This window comes from Oncorhynchus mykiss, chromosome 14, assembly GCF_013265735.2.
Source record: "Oncorhynchus mykiss isolate Arlee chromosome 14, USDA_OmykA_1.1, whole genome shotgun sequence".
NCBI classification, from domain to species: Eukaryota; Metazoa; Chordata; class Actinopteri; order Salmoniformes; family Salmonidae; genus Oncorhynchus; species Oncorhynchus mykiss.
In genome coordinates, this window is record NC_048578.1 from 41,145,529 (window position 1) to 41,164,099 (window position 18,571).

The 18,571-nt window shown below is 51.1% G+C and overlaps 1 protein-coding gene across 4 annotated transcripts in view; it reads left to right on the forward strand.

The window, feature by feature from the left end:
- LOC110487799 (vascular endothelial growth factor receptor 3) overlaps nucleotides 1–18,571 on the forward strand; it is a 255,210-nt gene that overhangs the window by 87,454 nt on the left and 149,185 nt on the right. For all 4 annotated transcript variants that reach the window (XM_036943557.1, XM_036943558.1, XM_036943559.1 and 1 more), the window contains exons 2-3: nucleotides 972–1,068; nucleotides 1,317–1,711. In XM_036943557.1, coding sequence (XP_036799452.1) covers nucleotides 972–1,068; nucleotides 1,317–1,711 — 492 coding nt within the window. The remainder of the gene's footprint in view (nucleotides 1–971; nucleotides 1,069–1,316; nucleotides 1,712–18,571) is intronic.

Here is an 18,571-nt window from a genome sequence, read left to right on the forward strand (position 1 = left end):
TGGTGCTGGGGTGTGTGTCTGGGTGTATCTCAGACCGGGTGGTGCTGAGGTGTGTGTCTGGGTGTTTCTCAGACCGGGTGGTGCTGAGGTGTGTGTCTGGGTGTTTCTCAGACCGGGTGGTGCTGGGGTGTGTGTCTGGGTGCTTCTCAGACCGGGTGGTGCTGGGGTGTGTGTCTGGGTGTATCTCAGACCGGGTGGTGCTGGGGTGTGTGTCTGGGTGTATCTCAGACCGGGTGGTGCTGAGGTGTGTGTCTGGGTGTTTCTCAGACCGGGTGGTGCTGAGGTGTGTGTCTGGGTGTTTCAAAGACCGGGTGGTGCTGGGGTGTCTGTCTGGGTGTATCTCAGACCGGGTGGTGCTTGGGTGTGTGTCTGGGTGTATCTCAGACCGGGTGGTGCTGGGGTGTGTGTCTGGGTGTATCTCAGACCGGGTGGTGCTTGGGTGTGTGTCTGGGTGTATCTCAGACCGGGTGGTGCTGGGGTGTGTGTCTGGGTGTATCTCAGACCGGGTGGTGCTGGGGTGTGTGTCTGGGTGTATCTCAGACCGGGTGGTGCTGGGGTTTGTGTCTGGGTGTATCTCAGACCGGGTGGTGCTGAGGTGTGTGTCTGGGTGTTTCTCAGACCGGGTGGTGCTGGGGTGTGTATCTGGGTGTATTGTGCTGCTCTATTCCTGCAGATTGCCTTACAGCCATATATATATATATTACAGCCCTAGAGCTAAGTGGAATACAGTGTCATATAATGAATAACATTTGATAGCATTGGTTGATTACATCCTGCCGCTGTCGGGTTGAGTTCCTAATCGACGTGACACTGAGGAGGTTTGACAGAGCCGACAGGCAGAGCTTACTAAACCAATAACCACTAGTTGATATTTATTCCTATCTGAAACGTAAATCTGTTTCTCATCCAATTAAATCAGTGTTTTGAGTGTCAGTGTCGAATCATATGATTTTTGTTTTTTGTTACCTGAGGTCTGGCGATTGGCTACTCTATGACTCCGCCCACCATTGACAGCCACAAAGAAGACCTCGTGATCCACGCAGATGAAACACTGACCATCACATGCAGGTAGAGTACAGTGTGTGTGTGTGTGTGTGTGTGTGTGTGTGTGTGTGTGTGTGTGTGTGTGTGTGTGTGTGTGTGTGTGTGTGTGTGTGTGTGTGTGTATTTCACAATCTGTCGCAGTCGCTAACGTCACACACCAGACATTTGCACAGTACTAACCTGTTCTGATTGGTTAAAAACATAATTGACCCATCTGTGACCTCTCAGTTAACCTTTCCTCTGACCTCTAACCCCTAACCTCTGACCTCCAGGGGTCAGCGTACTCTGTCCTGGGTGTGGCCTGAGACGACCCTGGTGGGAGAGGAGCTGACTGACCGTCAGGCCGGACCCAGGCCCAGCAGGGCCCCAGGGAGAGAGGCCGAGACTGGGTCTGGAACCCCTGTTTGTACCCCCCGGGCTGAGGCTGGAGTTGTGGGAGACCACCCCGTGGCCGCGGAGGGGGCTGGTACGCCTGCTTCGGTCCATGTCCAGAGAAGGGGAGTCAACATCCTGGAGTGTCCAGGGGAGCCTGGAAGGCCGTATTGCAAGACCCTGGTTCTCACTGGAGCTAAAGGGAATGATACAGGGTACTACCGCTGTTACTACAGAGATGTCAAGGCTGTCATCGACGGGACCACGGCTGCTACTCTATATGTGTTTGTCAGAGGTGAGAGGAGCGTGTTTTATACAGAGAGACAGATGGACGCATGCACACATCCTGTTGCTTTCACACACACACCCACACACACACACACACACACACACACACACACCCACTCACACACACGGATACAAGCATTCACACACACACACACACACACACACACACACACACACACACACACACACACACACACACACACACACACACACACACACACACACACGGATACAAGCATTCACACACAAACACACACACGGATAGAACACACACACACACACACACACACACACACACGCATGGTTGTTCGTCAGCGGCAGTGTTGGTCATCTCTTGTGTAGTTTTGAAAGTGGTGCTCATGAGCCAAAATGGGCTCCTGTTTCTTGTGTACTACATCATCCATTTGTGTACTACATCATACATTTGTGTACTACATCATCCATTTGTGTACTACATCATCCATTTGTGTACTACATCATATATTTGTCTACTACATCATCCATTTGTGTACTACATCATCCATTTGTGTACTACATCATCCATTTGTCTACTACATCATCCATTTGTCTACTACATCATCCATTTGTCTACTACATCATCCATTTGTGTACTACATCATCCATTTGTCTACTACATCATCCATTTGTGTACTACATCATCCATTTGTCTACTACATCATCCATTTGTCTACTACATCATCCATTTGTGTACTACATCATCCATTTGTCTACTACATCATCCATTTGTCTATTACATCATCCATTTGTCTACTACATCATCCATTTGTCTACTACGTCATCCATTTTGTATGATATGTTACGTCCTGCAATTTATTTTATTTAAAAAAATTAATACAAATGCGATGCTTATGATATGATACGAATATAATTCAGACAATATGTTACAAATTTGTTTAGCTAAAGATCCTAGACTGCATCTTTAATCTATATGGTTCACCAACCTCACACACCAAATCACCCAAGACTTGAATGTGTTTTTATCTGTAAACCAAAGCAATCTGAAGTCTCCTCCGTCCAAGATATCGAGAGGTAGTTGAAATTCATAATTTCAGTGTGTTCCCGTTAAAGTGCCAGTCATTTGGCTCGCTAGTGATTGGTTAATCTGTTCCATCTCTGGACCTGAGCAGTGGCTGAGGTTTGGTTTATCTATCTATCCATCTATTTCAGTCCAGTTCTGTTGTCGTGCCTTGAGTCTGACCCTGTCAGCATCCCAAATATTTCCCTGCTCCCTATGGGCTCTGGTCAAAAGTAGTGCACTTTGTATGGATTAGAGTGCCATTTGGGATGCAGGCCCAGTCTTATCATTTCCACTTGGCTGTGGATCGTCAGTTATCCTGTGGGTCTTGAGTTTCTCTTTTCTCTCGCTTTCTTTCTTTCCTCTGGTTTCTCTTTGTCTTGGGAGGAGGACAAGAACTGTACCGACGTTTTGTCTGTCTCCCTGAAAACAGATTTAAAGAGTTTGCACAGTCCTAACACAGTTCTGATTGGTTAAAAAAAACTCCCTGTTTAAAGAGTTTCTGACACTAAAAGTCCATCCAGCAGTTATCTGCAACTGACCTTGTGCCATACCGGGATATTTGGTAATACCGGCGCTGAACACAAGGGGCGCTATTTTCAAACCCCACTGAGCCTTTGTAATCCGAAGGTTAGCAATGCTAAAAAATAAATGTAAAATCCCCTAGAGAATGCTAACTAAATTCTAATGAGCGAATTGAACATTGATCCACGAGGGGATTCTCTGCTGTTACCGGCAAGCGAAGCTTGATTATGAAGAAGCTAACCACAGCTAGAGAGCTAACTAGCTATGTTAAATCAAATGCACAACTGTAGAGCATTTTACTTAATAGTTATAAGATATCTAGCTGGAAAACGTTTAGTTGTGGATTCTAACTAACTAGATCCTGAGGTTGGTGCGAGGAAAATTACGTCTCACTCAACGTCAACAAAACAAAGGAGACGATCGTGGACTTCAGGAAACAGCAAAGGGAGCACCCCCCCTATCCACATCGACGGAACAGTAGTGGAGAAGGTAGAAAGTTTTAAGTTCCTCGGCGTACACATCACAGACAAACTGAATTGGTCCACCCACACAGACAGCATCGTGAAGAAGGCGCAGCAGCGCCTCTTCAACCTCAGGAGGCTGAAGAAATTTGGCTTGTCACCAAAAGCACTCACAAACTTTTACAGATGCACAATCGAGAGCATCCTGTCGAGCTGTATCACCGCCTGGTACGGCAACTTCTCCGCCCACAACCGTAAGGCTCTCCAGAGGGTAGTGAGGTCTGCACAACGCATCACCGGGGGCAAACTACCTGCCCTCCGAGACACCTACATCACCCGATGTCACAGGAAGGCCATAAAGATCATCAAGGACAACAACCACCCGAGCCACTGCCTGTTCACCCCGCTATCATCCAGAAGGCGAGGTCAGTACAGGTGCATCAAAGCTGGGACCGAGAGACTGAAAAACAGCTTCTATCTCAAGGCCATCAGATTGTTAAACAGCCACCACTAACATTGAGTGGCTGCTGCCAACACACTGACTCAAATCTCAAGGCCATCAGACTGTTAAACAGCCACCACTAACATTGAGTGGCTGCTGCCAACATACTGACTCAACTCCAGCCACTTTAATAATGGGAAATTGGATGTAATAAATGTGTCACTAGTCACCTTAAACAATGCCAATTTATATAATGTTTACATACCCTACATGCCTTAACTCATATGTATATACTGTACTCTAAACCATCTACTGCATCTTGCCTATGCCGTTCGGCCATCGCTCATCCATATATTTATATGTACATATTCTTATTCATTTCTTTACACTGGTGTGTATAAGGTAGTTGTTGTGAATTTGTTAAATTACTTGTGAGATATTACTGCACTGTTGGAACTAGAAGCACAAGCATTTCGCTACACTCGCATTAACATCTGCTAACCACGTGTATGTGACCAATACAATTTGATTTGATCGCTTGGCGGGAGCTGCACAACAGTGAGTGACTCATAAGGCTCCGATCTCTCGTTGTTGTGTACGTGTAAACAAACACCTCGTGACTGGGTGCTACCAAAAAACTTCATAATGAAAAATGATATGACAAGTGAAATGAAGAACGCAATCTTTATCTCCTAACGTACTGCACAAGATGACTGCAGGTATTTACTTAAAAAGTAGCGACAAATATTCACATATATTTAAAAAAACTTCAAAGTAATAGTTTCAACAGTATAAACTATATTTTTTTAAAAATCCTGTGGCTATTTTCCAAATACTCCGGTATACGGTATATTCAGTATACTGCCCAAGCCTGTTAGAGTTTAAAACGGTTGACTTTGATTTACTGAGTCTCTGCAGCTGTCTGAGGGTTGGAAGGTCGGACTGGGACCATACCAGTATGACCAGACTGAAGGTAGGACTGGGACCATACCAGTATGACACCAGACTGAGGGTAGGACTGGGACCATACCAGTATGACCAGACTGAGGGTAGGACTGGGACCATACCAGTATGACCAGACTGAGGGTAGGACTGGGACCATACCAGTATGACCAGACTGAAGGTAGGACTGGGACCATACCAGTATGACACCAGACTGAGGTTAGGACTGGGACCATACCAGTATGACACCAGACTGAAGGTAGGACTGGGACCATACCAGTATGACCAGACTGAAGGTAGGACTGGGACCATACCAGTATGACCAGACTGAGGGTAGGACTGGGACCATACCAGTATGACCAGACTGAAGGTAGGACTGGGACCATACCAGTATGACACCAGACTGAGGTTAGGACTGGGACCATACCAGTATGACCAGACTGAGGGTAGGACTGGGACCATACCAGTATGACACCAGACTGAGGGTAGGACTGGGACCATACCAGTATGACCAGACTGAGGGTAGGACTGGGACCATACCAGTATGACCAGACTGAGGGTAGGACTGGGACCATACCAGTATGACCAGACTGAAGGTAGGACTGGGACCATACCAGTATGATCAGACTGAGGGTAGGACTGGGACCATACCAGTATGACCAGACTGAAGGAAGAGCTGGGACCATACCAGTATGACCAGACTGAAGGTAGGACTGGGACCATACCAGTATGACACCAGACTGAAGGTAGAGCTGGGACCATACCAGTATGACCAGACTGAAGGTAGGACTGGGACCATACCAGTATGACACCAGACTGAGGGTAGGACTGGGACCATACCAGTATGACACCAGACTGAGGGTAGGACTGGGACCATACCAGTATGACCAGACTGAAGGTAGGACTGGGACCATACCAGTATGACACCAGACTGAGGGTAGGACTGGGACCATACCAGTATGACCAGACTGAGGGTAGGACTGGGACCATACCAGTATGACACCAGACTGAGGGTAGGACTGGGACCATACCAGTATGACCAGACTGAGGGTAGGACTGGGACCATACCAGTATGACCAGACTGAGGGTAGGACTGGGACCATACCAGTATGACACCAGACTGAGGGTAGGACTGGGACCATACCAGTATGACCAGACTGAGGGTAGGACTGGGACCATACCAGTATGACACCAGACTGAGGGTAGGACTGGGACCATACCAGTATGACCAGACTGAGGGTAGGACTGGGACCATACCAGTATGACCAGACTGAAGGAAGAGCTGGGACCATACCAGTATGACCAGACTGAAGGAAGAGCTGGGACCATACCAGTATGACCAGACTGAGGGTAGGACTGGGACCATACCAGTATGACCAGACTGAGGGTAGGACTGGGACCATACCAGTATGACCAGACTGAAGGTAGGACTGGGACCATACCAGTATGACACCAGACTGAGGGTAGGACTGGGACCATACCAGTATGACCAGACTGAGGGTAGGACTGGGACCATACCAGTATGACCAGACTGAAGGAAGAGCTGGGACCATACCAGTATGACCAGACTGAGGGTAGGACTGGGACCATACCAGTATGACCAGACTGAGGGTAGGACTGGGACCATACCAGTATGACCAGACTGAGGGTAGGACTGGGACCATACCAGTATGACCAGACTGAAGGTAGGACTGGGACCATACCAGTATGACCAGACTGCGGGTAGGACTGGGACCATACCAGTATGACCAGACTGAGGGTAGAGCTGGGACCATACCAGTATGACCAGACTGGAGGTAGAGCTGGGACCATACCAGTATGACACCAGACTGAAGGTAGGACTGGGACCATACCAGTATGACACCAGACTGAGGGTAGGACTGGGACCATACCAGTATGACCAGACTGAAGGTAGGACTGGGACCATACCAGTATGACCAGACTGAAGGTAGGACTGGGACCATACCAGTATGACCAGACTGAGGGTAGGACTGGGACCATACCAGTATGACCAGACTGAAGGTAGGACTGGGACCATACCAGTATGACCAGACTGAGGGTAGGACTGGGACCATACCAGTTTGACCAGACTGAGGGTAGGACTGGGACCATACCAGTATGACACCAGACTGAGGGTAGGACTGGGACCATACCAGTATGACCAGACTGAAGGTAGGACTGGGACCATACCAGTATGACACCAGACTGAGGGTAGGACTGGGACCATACCAGTATGACCAGACTGAAGGTAGGACTGGGACCATACCAGTATGACCAGACTGAGGGTAGGACTGGGACCATACCAGTATGACCAGACTGAGGGTAGGACTGGGACCATACCAGCATCACACCAGACTGAGGGTAGGATTGGGACCATACCAGTATGACCAGACTGAGGGTAGGACTGGGACCATACCAGTATGACCAGACTGAAGGTAGGACTGGGACCATACCAGTATGACACCAGACTGAGGGTAGGACTGGGACCATACCAGTATGACCAGACTGAAGGTAGGACTGGGACCATACCAGTATGACACCAGACTGAGGGTAGGACTGGGACCATACCAGTATGACCAGACTGAAGGTAGGACTGGGACCATACCAGTATGACCAGACTGAGGGTAGGACTGGGACCATACCAGTATGACACCAGACTGAGGGTAGGACTGGGACCATACCAGTATGACACCAGACTGAAGGTAGGACTGGGACCATACCAGTATGACCAGACTGAAGGTAGCACTGGGACCATACCAGTATGACACCAGACTGAGGGTAGGACTGGGACCATACCAGTATGACCAGACTGAAGGTAGGACTGGGACCATACCAGTATGACACCAGACTGAGGTTAGGACTGGGACCATACCAGTATGACCAGACTGAGGGTAGGACTGGGACCATACCAGTTTGACCAGACTGAGGGTAGGACTGGGACCATACCAGTATGACACCAGACTGAGGGTAGGACTGGGACCATACCAGTATGACCAGACTGAAGGTAGGACTGGGACCATACCAGTATGACACCAGACTGAGGGTAGGACTGGGACCATACCAGTATGACCAGACTGAAGGTAGGACTGGGACCATACCAGTATGACCAGACTGAGGGTAGGACTGGGACCATACCAGTATGACCAGACTGAGGGTAGGACTGGGACCATACCAGCATCACACCAGACTGAGGGTAGGATTGGGACCATACCAGTATGACCAGACTGAGGGTAGGACTGGGACCATACCAGTATGACCAGACTGAAGGTAGGACTGGGACCATACCAGTATGACACCAGACTGAGGGTAGGACTGGGACCATACCAGTATGACCAGACTGAAGGTAGGACTGGGACCATACCAGTATGACACCAGACTGAGGGTAGGACTGGGACCATACCAGTATGACCAGACTGAAGGTAGGACTGGGACCATACCAGTATGACCAGACTGAGGGTAGGACTGGGACCATACCAGTATGACACCAGACTGAGGGTAGGACTGGGACCATACCAGTATGACACCAGACTGAAGGTAGGACTGGGACCATACCAGTATGACCAGACTGAAGGTAGCACTGGGACCATACCAGTATGACACCAGACTGAGGGTAGGACTGGGACCATACCAGTATGACCAGACTGAAGGTAGGACTGGGACCATACCAGTATGACACCAGACTGAGGTTAGGACTGGGACCATACCAGTATGACCAGACTGAAGGTAGGACTGGGACCATACCAGTATGACCAGACTGAGGGTAGGACTGGGACCATACCAGTATGACACCAGACTGAGGGTAGGACTGGGACCATACCAGTATGACACCAGACTGAAGGTAGGACTGGGACCATACCAGTATGACCAGACTGAAGGTAGGACTGGGACCATACCAGTATGACCAGACTGAAGGTAGAGCTGGGACCATACCAGTATGACCAGACTGAGGGTAGGACTGGGACCATACCAGTATGACACCAGACTGAAGGTAGGACTGGGACCATACCAGTATGACCAGACTGAAGGTAGGACTGGGACCATACCAGTATGACCAGACTGAAGGTAGGACTGGGACCATACCAGTATGACACCAGACTGAAGGTAGGACTGGGACCATACCAGTATGACCAGACTGAAGGTAGCACTGGGACCATACCAGTATGACACCAGACTGAGGGTAGGACTGGGACCATACCAGTATGACCAGACTGAAGGTAGGACTGGGACCATACCAGTATGACACCAGACTGAGGTTAGGACTGGGACCATACCAGTATGACCAGACTGAAGGTAGGACTGGGACCATACCAGTATGACCAGACTGAGGGTAGGACTGGGACCATACCAGTATGACACCAGACTGAGGGTAGGACTGGGACCATACCAGTATGACACCAGACTGAAGGTAGGACTGGGACCATACCAGTATGACCAGACTGAAGGTAGGACTGGGACCATACCAGTATGACCAGACTGAAGGTAGAGCTGGGACCATACCAGTATGACCAGACTGAGGGTAGGACTGGGACCATACCAGTATGACCAGACTGAAGGTAGGACTGGGACCATACCAGTATGACCAGACTGAAGGTAGGACTGGGACCATACCAGTATGACCAGACTGAAGGTAGGACTGGGACCATACCAGTATGACCAGACTGAAGGTAGGATTGGGACCATACCAGTATGACCAGACTGAAGGTAGGACTGGGACCACACCAGTATGACCAGACTGAAGGTAGGACTGGGACCACACCAGTATGACCAGACTGAAGGTAGGACTGGGACCACACCAGTATGACCAGACTGAAGGTAGGATTGGGACCATACCAGTATGACCAGACTGAGGGTAGGACTGGGACCATACCAGTATGACACCAGACTGAGGGTAGGACTGGGACCATACCAGTATGACACCAGACTGAAGGTAGGACTGGGACCATACCAGTATGACACCAGACTGAGGGTAGGACTGGGACCATACCAGTATGACCAGACTGAAGGTAGGACTGGGACCATACCAGTATGACCAGACTGAGGGTAGGACTGGGACCATACCAGTATGACCAGACTGAAGGAAGAGCTGGGACCATACCAGTATGACCAGACTGAAGGTAGGACTGGGACCATACCAGTATGACACCAGACTGAAGGTAGAGCTGGGACCATACCAGTATGACCAGACTGAAGGTAGGACTGGGACCATACCAGTATGACACCAGACTGAGGGTAGGACTGGGACCATACCAGTATGACACCAGACTGAGGGTAGGACTGGGACCATACCAGTATGACCAGACTGAAGGTAGGACTGGGACCATACCAGTATGACACCAGACTGAGGGTAGGACTGGGACCATACCAGTATGACCAGACTGAGGGTAGGACTGGGACCATACCAGTATGACACCAGACTGAGGGTAGGACTGGGACCATACCAGTATGACACCAGACTGAAGGTAGGACTGGGACCACACCAGTATGACACCAGACTGAGGGTAGGACTGGGACCATACCAGTATGACCAGACTAAAGGTAGGACTGGGACCATACCAGTATGACCAGACTGAGGGTAGGACTGGGACCATACCAGTATGACCAGACTGAAGGAAGAGCTGGGACCATACCAGTATGACCAGACTGAAGGTAGGACTGGGACCATACCAGTATGACACCAGACTGAAGGTAGAGCTGGGACCATACCAGTATGACCAGACTGAAGGTAGGACTGGGACCATACCAGTATGACACCAGACTGAGGGTAGGACTGGGACCATACCAGTATGACACCAGACTGAGGGTAGGACTGGGACCATACCAGTATGACCAGACTGAAGGTAGGACTGGGACCATACCAGTATGACACCAGACTGAGGGTAGGACTGGGACCATACCAGTATGACCAGACTGAGGGTAGGACTGGGACCATACCAGTATGACACCAGACTGAGGGTAGAGCTGGGACCATACCAGTATGACCAGACTGGAGGTAGAGCTGGGACCATACCAGTATGACACCAGACTGAAGGTAGGACTGGGACCATACCAGTATGACACCAGACTGAGGGTAGGAATGGGACCATACCAGTATGACCAGACTGAGGGTAGGACTGGGACCATACCAGTATGACCAGACTGAAGGTAGGACTGGGACCATACCAGTATGACCAGACTGAAGGTAGGACTGGGACCATACCAGTATGACCAGACTGAGGGTAGGACTGGGACCATACCAGTATGACCAGACTGAAGGTAGGACTGGGACCATACCAGTATGACCAGACTGAGGGTAGGACTGGGACCATACCAGTTTGACCAGACTGAGGGTAGGACTGGGACCATACCAGTATGACACCAGACTGAGGGTAGGACTGGGACCATACCAGTATGACCAGACTGAAGGTAGGACTGGGACCATACCAGTATGACACCAGCCTGAGGGTAGGACTGGGACCATACCAGTATGACCAGACTGAAGGTAGGACTGGGACCATACCAGTATGACCAGACTGAGGGTAGGACTGGGACCATACCAGTATGACCAGACTGAGGGTAGGACTGGGACCATACCAGTATGACCAGACTGAAGGTAGGACTGGGACCATACCAGTATGATCAGACTGAGGGTAGGACTGGGACCATACCAGTATGACCAGACTGAAGGAAGAGCTGGGACCATACCAGTATGACCAGACTGAAGGTAGGACTGGGACCATACCAGTATGACACCAGACTGAAGGTAGAGCTGGGACCATACCAGTATGACCAGACTGAAGGTAGGACTGGGACCATACCAGTATGAAACCAGACTGAGGGTAGGACTGGGACCATACCAGTATGACACCAGACTGAGGGTGGGACTGGGACCATACCAGTATGACCAGACTGAAGGTAGGACTGGGACCATACCAGTATGACACCAGACTGAGGGTAGGACTGGGACCATACCAGTATGACCAGACTGAGGGTAGGACTGGGACCATACCAGTATGACACCAGACTGAGGGTAGGACTGGGACCATACCAGTATGACCAGACTGAGGGTAGGACTGGGACCATACCAGTATGACCAGACTGAGGGTAGGACTGGGACCATACCAGTATGACACCAGACTGAGGGTAGGACTGGGACCATACCAGTATGACCAGACTGAGGGTAGGACTGGGACCATACCAGTATGACACCAGACTGAGGGTAGGACTGGGACCATACCAGTATGACACCAGACTGAGGGTAGGACTGGGACCATACCAGTATGACCAGACTGAGGGTAGGACTGGGACCATACCAGTATGACCAGACTGAAGGAAGAGCTGGGACCATACCAGTATGACCAGACTGAAGGAAGAGCTGGGACCATAGCAGTATGACCAGACTGAGGGTAGGACTGGGACCATACCAGTATGACCAGACTGAGGGTAGGACTGGGACCATACCAGTATGACCAGACTGAAGGTAGGACTGGGACCATACCAGTATGACCAGACTGCGGGTAGGACTGGGACCATACCAGTATGACCAGACTGAGGGTAGAGCTGGGACCATACCAGTATGACCAGACTGGAGGTAGAGCTGGGACCATACCAGTATGACACCAGACTGAAGGTAGGACTGGGACCATACCAGTATGACACCAGACTGAGGGTAGGACTGGGACCATACCAGTATGACCAGACTGAGGGTAGGACTGGGACCATACCAGTATGACCAGACTGAAGGTAGGACTGGGACCATATCAGTATGACCAGGCTGAAGGTAGGACTGGGACCATACCAGTATGACCAGACTGAGGGTAGGACTGGGACCATACCAGTATGACACCAGACTGAGGGTAGGACTGTGACCATACCAGTATGACACCAGACTGAGGGTAGGACTGGGACCATACCAGTATGACACCAGACTGAGGGTAGGACTGGGACCATACCAGTATGACCAGACTGAGGGTAGGACTGGGACCATACCAGTATGACCAGACTGAAGGTAGGACTGGGACCATATCAGTATGACCAGGCTGAAGGTAGGACTGGGACCATACCAGTATGACCAGACTGAGGGTAGGACTGGGACCATACCAGTATGACACCAGACTGAGGGTAGGACTGTGACCATACCAGTATGACCAAACTGAAGGTAGGACTGGGACCATACCAGTATGACCAGACTGAGGGTAGGACTGGGACCATACCAGTATGACCAGACTGAGGGTAGGACTGGGACCATACCAGCATCACACCAGACTGAGGGTAGGACTGGGACCATACCAGTATGACCAGACTGAGGGTAGGACTGGGACCATACCAGTATGACCAGACTGAAGGTAGGACTGGGACCATACCAGTATGACACCAGACTGAGGGTAGGACTGGGACCATACCAGTATGACCAGACTGAAGGTAGGACTGGGACCATACCAGTATGACACCAGACTGAGGGTAGGACTGGGACCATACCAGTATGACACCAGACTGAGGGTAGGACTGGGACCATACCAGTATGACCAGACTGAGGGTAGGACTGGGACCATACCAGTATGACCAGACTGAAGGAAGAGCTGGGACCATACCAGTATGACCAGACTGAAGGAAGAGCTGGGACCATAGCAGTATGACCAGACTGAGGGTAGGACTGGGACCATACCAGTATGACCAGACTGAGGGTAGGACTGGGACCATACCAGTATGACCAGACTGAAGGTAGGACTGGGACCATACCAGTATGACCAGACTGCGGGTAGGACTGGGACCATACCAGTATGACCAGACTGAGGGTAGAGCTGGGACCATACCAGTATGACCAGACTGGAGGTAGAGCTGGGACCATACCAGTATGACACCAGACTGAAGGTAGGACTGGGACCATACCAGTATGACACCAGACTGAGGGTAGGACTGGGACCATACCAGTATGACCAGACTGAGGGTAGGACTGGGACCATACCAGTATGACCAGACTGAAGGTAGGACTGGGACCATATCAGTATGACCAGGCTGAAGGTAGGACTGGGACCATACCAGTATGACCAGACTGAGGGTAGGACTGGGACCATACCAGTATGACACCAGACTGAGGGTAGGACTGTGACCATACCAGTATGACACCAGACTGAGGGTAGGACTGGGACCATACCAGTATGACACCAGACTGAGGGTAGGACTGGGACCATACCAGTATGACCAGACTGAGGGTAGGACTGGGACCATACCAGTATGACCAGACTGAAGGTAGGACTGGGACCATATCAGTATGACCAGGCTGAAGGTAGGACTGGGACCATACCAGTATGACCAGACTGAGGGTAGGACTGGGACCATACCAGTATGACACCAGACTGAGGGTAGGACTGTGACCATACCAGTATGACCAAACTGAAGGTAGGACTGGGACCATACCAGTATGACCAGACTGAGGGTAGGACTGGGACCATACCAGTATGACCAGACTGAGGGTAGGACTGGGACCATACCAGCATCACACCAGACTGAGGGTAGGACTGGGACCATACCAGTATGACCAGACTGAGGGTAGGACTGGGACCATACCAGTATGACCAGACTGAAGGTAGGACTGGGACCATACCAGTATGACACCAGACTGAGGGTAGGACTGGGACCATACCAGTATGACCAGACTGAAGGTAGGACTGGGACCATACCAGTATGACACCAGACTGAGGGTAGGACTGGGACCATACCAGTATGACACCAGACTGAAGGTAGGACTGGGACCATACCAGTATGACCAGACTGAAGGTAGGACTGGGACCATACCAGTATGACACCAGACTGAGGGTAGGACTGGGACCATACCAGTATGACCAGACTGAAGGTATGACTGGGACCATACCAGTATGACACCAGACTGAGGGTAGGACTGGGACCATACCAGTATGACCAGACTGAAGGTAGGACTGGGACCATACCAGTATGACCAGACTGAGGGTAGGACTGGGACCACACCAGTATGACACCAGACTGAGGGTAGGACTGGGACCATACCAGTATGACCAGACTGAGGGTAGGACTGGGACCATACCAGTATGACACCAGACTGAAGGTAGGACTGGGACCATACCAGTATGACCAGACTGAAGGTAGGACTGGGACCATACCAGTATGACCAGACTGAAGGTAGAGCTGGGACCATACCAGTATGACCAGACTGAGGGTAGGACTGGGACCATACCAGTATGACCAGACTGAAGGTAGGACTGGGACCATACCAGTATGACCAGACTGGAGGTAGAGCTGGGACCATACCAGTATGACACCAGACTGAAGGTAGGACTGGGACCATACCAGTATGACACCAGACTGAAGGTAGGACTGGGACCATACCAGTATGACCAGACTGAAGGTAGGACTGGGACCATACCAGTATGACCAGACTGAAGGTAGGACTGGGACCATACCAGTATGACCAGACTGAAGGTAGGATTGGGACCGTACCAGTATGACCAGACTGAAGGTAGGACTGGGACCACACCAGTATGACCAGACTGAAGGTAGGACTGGGACCACACCAGTATGACCAGACTGAAGGTAGGACTGGGACCACACCAGTATGACCAGACTGAAGGTAGGATTGGGACCATACCAGTATGACCAGACTGAAGGTAGGACTGGGACCATACCAGTATGACCAGACTGAGGGTAGGACTGGGACCATACCAGTATGACACCAGACTGAGGGTAGGACTGGGACCATACCAGTATGACACCAGACTGAAGGTAGGACTGGGACCATACCAGTATGACCAGACTGAAGGTAGGACTGGGACCATACCAGTATGACCAGACTGAAGGTAGAGCTGGGTCCATACCAGTATGACCAGACTGAGGGTAGGACTGGGACCATACCAGTATGACCAGACTGAAGGTAGGACTGGGACCATACCAGTATGACCAGACTGAAGGTAGGACTGGGACCATACCAGTATGACCAGACTGAAGGTAGGACTGGGACCATACCAGTATGACCAGACTGAGGGTAGGACTGGGACCATACCAGTATGACACCAGACTGAGGGTAGGACTGGGACCATACCAGTATGACACCAGACTGAAGGTAGGACTGGGACCATACCAGTATGACCAGACTGAAGGTAGGACTGGGACCATACCAGTATGACCAGACTGAAGGTAGAGCTGGGACCATACCAGTATGACCAGACTGAGGGTAGGACTGGGACCATACCAGTATGACCAGACTGAAGGTAGGACTGGGACCATACCAGTATGACCAGACTGAAGGTAGGACTGGGACCATACCAGTATGACCAGACTGAAGGTAGGACTGGGACCATACCAGTATGACCAGACTGAAGGTAGGATTGGGACCATACCAGTATGACCAGACTGAAGGTAGGACTGGGACCACACCAGTATGACCAGACTGAAGGTAGGACTGGGACCACACCAGTATGACCAGACTGAAGGTAGGACTGGGACCACACCAATATGACCAGACTGAAGGTAGGACTGGGACCACACCAGTATGACCAGACTGAAGGTAGGACTGGGACCACACCAGTATGACCAGACTGAAGGTAGGACTGGGACCATACCAGTATGACCAGACCGAAGGTAGAGCTGGGACCATACCAGTATGACCAGACTGAAGGTAGAGCTGGGACCATACCAGTATGACACCAGACTGAAGGTAGAGCTGGGACCATACCAGTATGACCCCAGACTGAAGGTAGGACTGGGACCACACCAGTATGACCAGACTGGTTAGTATCTTGGCAAGGAAGCAAAATACACAGCGGATTTAACTTCTTTAGGAAAACAGCCCCTAATGTTGGAAACGACCATCTCAATGTTTTCATCCAGATTCACATGTATTTATTTTCAGAACTAATAGGGGGCCTAATGTTGAATTAAACCAACCATTAAGATAAGGTAAGAAACACATGACATGACCTTCGAAGATGGATGTGATTATTCTAGTCCTCTCAGTACAGATGATCTCCGGTGTCTTCCAACCCGGTGTTTTCTTTCACACCGCCTTTCACCACCAGTAATGATTGTGAGGGAAGCCTCTAGTCTAGGGTTGCATACAGTTTGGGGGGAGTGAGGGGGGACACTGTGGGGTGATGAGTATTTTGTCTCTCACCTCTTTCCTGTACAGAGGTTATGGAGGCAGGGGCGATAGGGGAGGAAGGGGAGGTTATGGAGGTAGGGGAGATAGGGGAGGTAGGGGATGTTATGGAGGTAGGGGAGGTAGTGGAGGTAGGGGATGTTATGGGGGTAGGGGAGGTAGGGGAGGTAGGGGATGTTATGGAGGTAGGGGAGGTAGTGGAGGTAGGGGATGTTATGGAGGTAGGGGAGATAGGGGATGTTATGGAGGTAGGGGATGTTATGGAGGTAGGGGAGGTAGGGGATGTTATGGAGGTAGGGGAGATAGGGGATGTTATGGATGTAGGGGATGTTATGGAGGTAGGGGAGGTAGGGGAGGTAGCGGATGTAGTGGATGTTATGGAGGAAGGGGAAGTACAGGATGTTATGTTGGGGAGCTAGAGAGATCATTGTCATTTTGGGAGACCCTGCTGCCTGGTTAAATCATGCTGGCTGGCTGACTGCCTGACTGACTGACTGGCTGACTGGCTGACTGGCTGACTGGCTGGCTGGTCGTCTCATTGTTAAGTCGTGTTGATCTGTCCTGACAAGGTGCCCAAACAGTTTCTCCAGATCCCTGCTGGAGGCTGATCAGAGCCAGATGAATCACCAGCTAGCTGTAAATTATAGCTAAAAGGCTACAGGACAAGAGGAGAAGTGAGTAGAGGAGAGGAGGGGAGGGGAGGGAGAGGAGAGGAGAGGAGAGGAGGGGCGTGGAGGGGAGAGGGGTGCTGGGGAGGGGAGAGGAGTGGAGGGGAGGGAGAGGAGAGGGTAAGGGAGGGGAGAGGAGAGGAGAGGAGGGGCGTGGAGTGGAGGGGAGGGAGAGGGGAAGGGAGTGGAGATGAGAGGAGGGGTGTGGAGGGGAGAGGAGGGCTGGGGAGAGGAAAGGAGTGAAGGGGAGGGAGAGGAGAGGAGAGGGGAATGGAGGGGAGAGGAGGGGAAAGGAGAGGAGGTGGCCGGGGAGGAGGGGAGGGAACGGGACAGGAGAGGAGAGGAAAGGCGGGGAAAGCAGAGGAGGAGGGCAGGGGAGGAGGGGATGGGATGGGAGAGGAGAGGAGGGGAAAGGAGAGGAGGAGGGCAGGGGAGGAGGGGATGGGAGAGGAGAGGAGGGGAAAGGAGAGGAGAGGAGGAGGGCAGGGGAGGAGGGGATGGGAGAGGAGAGGAGGGGAAAGGAGAGGAGGAGGGCAGGGGAGGAGGGGATGGGAGAGGAGAGGAGGGGAAAGGAGAGGAGAGGAGGAGGGCAGGGGAGGAGGGGATGGGAGAGGAGAGGAGGGGAAAGGAGAGGAGAGGAGGAGGGCAGGGGAGGAGGGATAGGAGAGGAGATTAAAGGAGCAGTAAAAT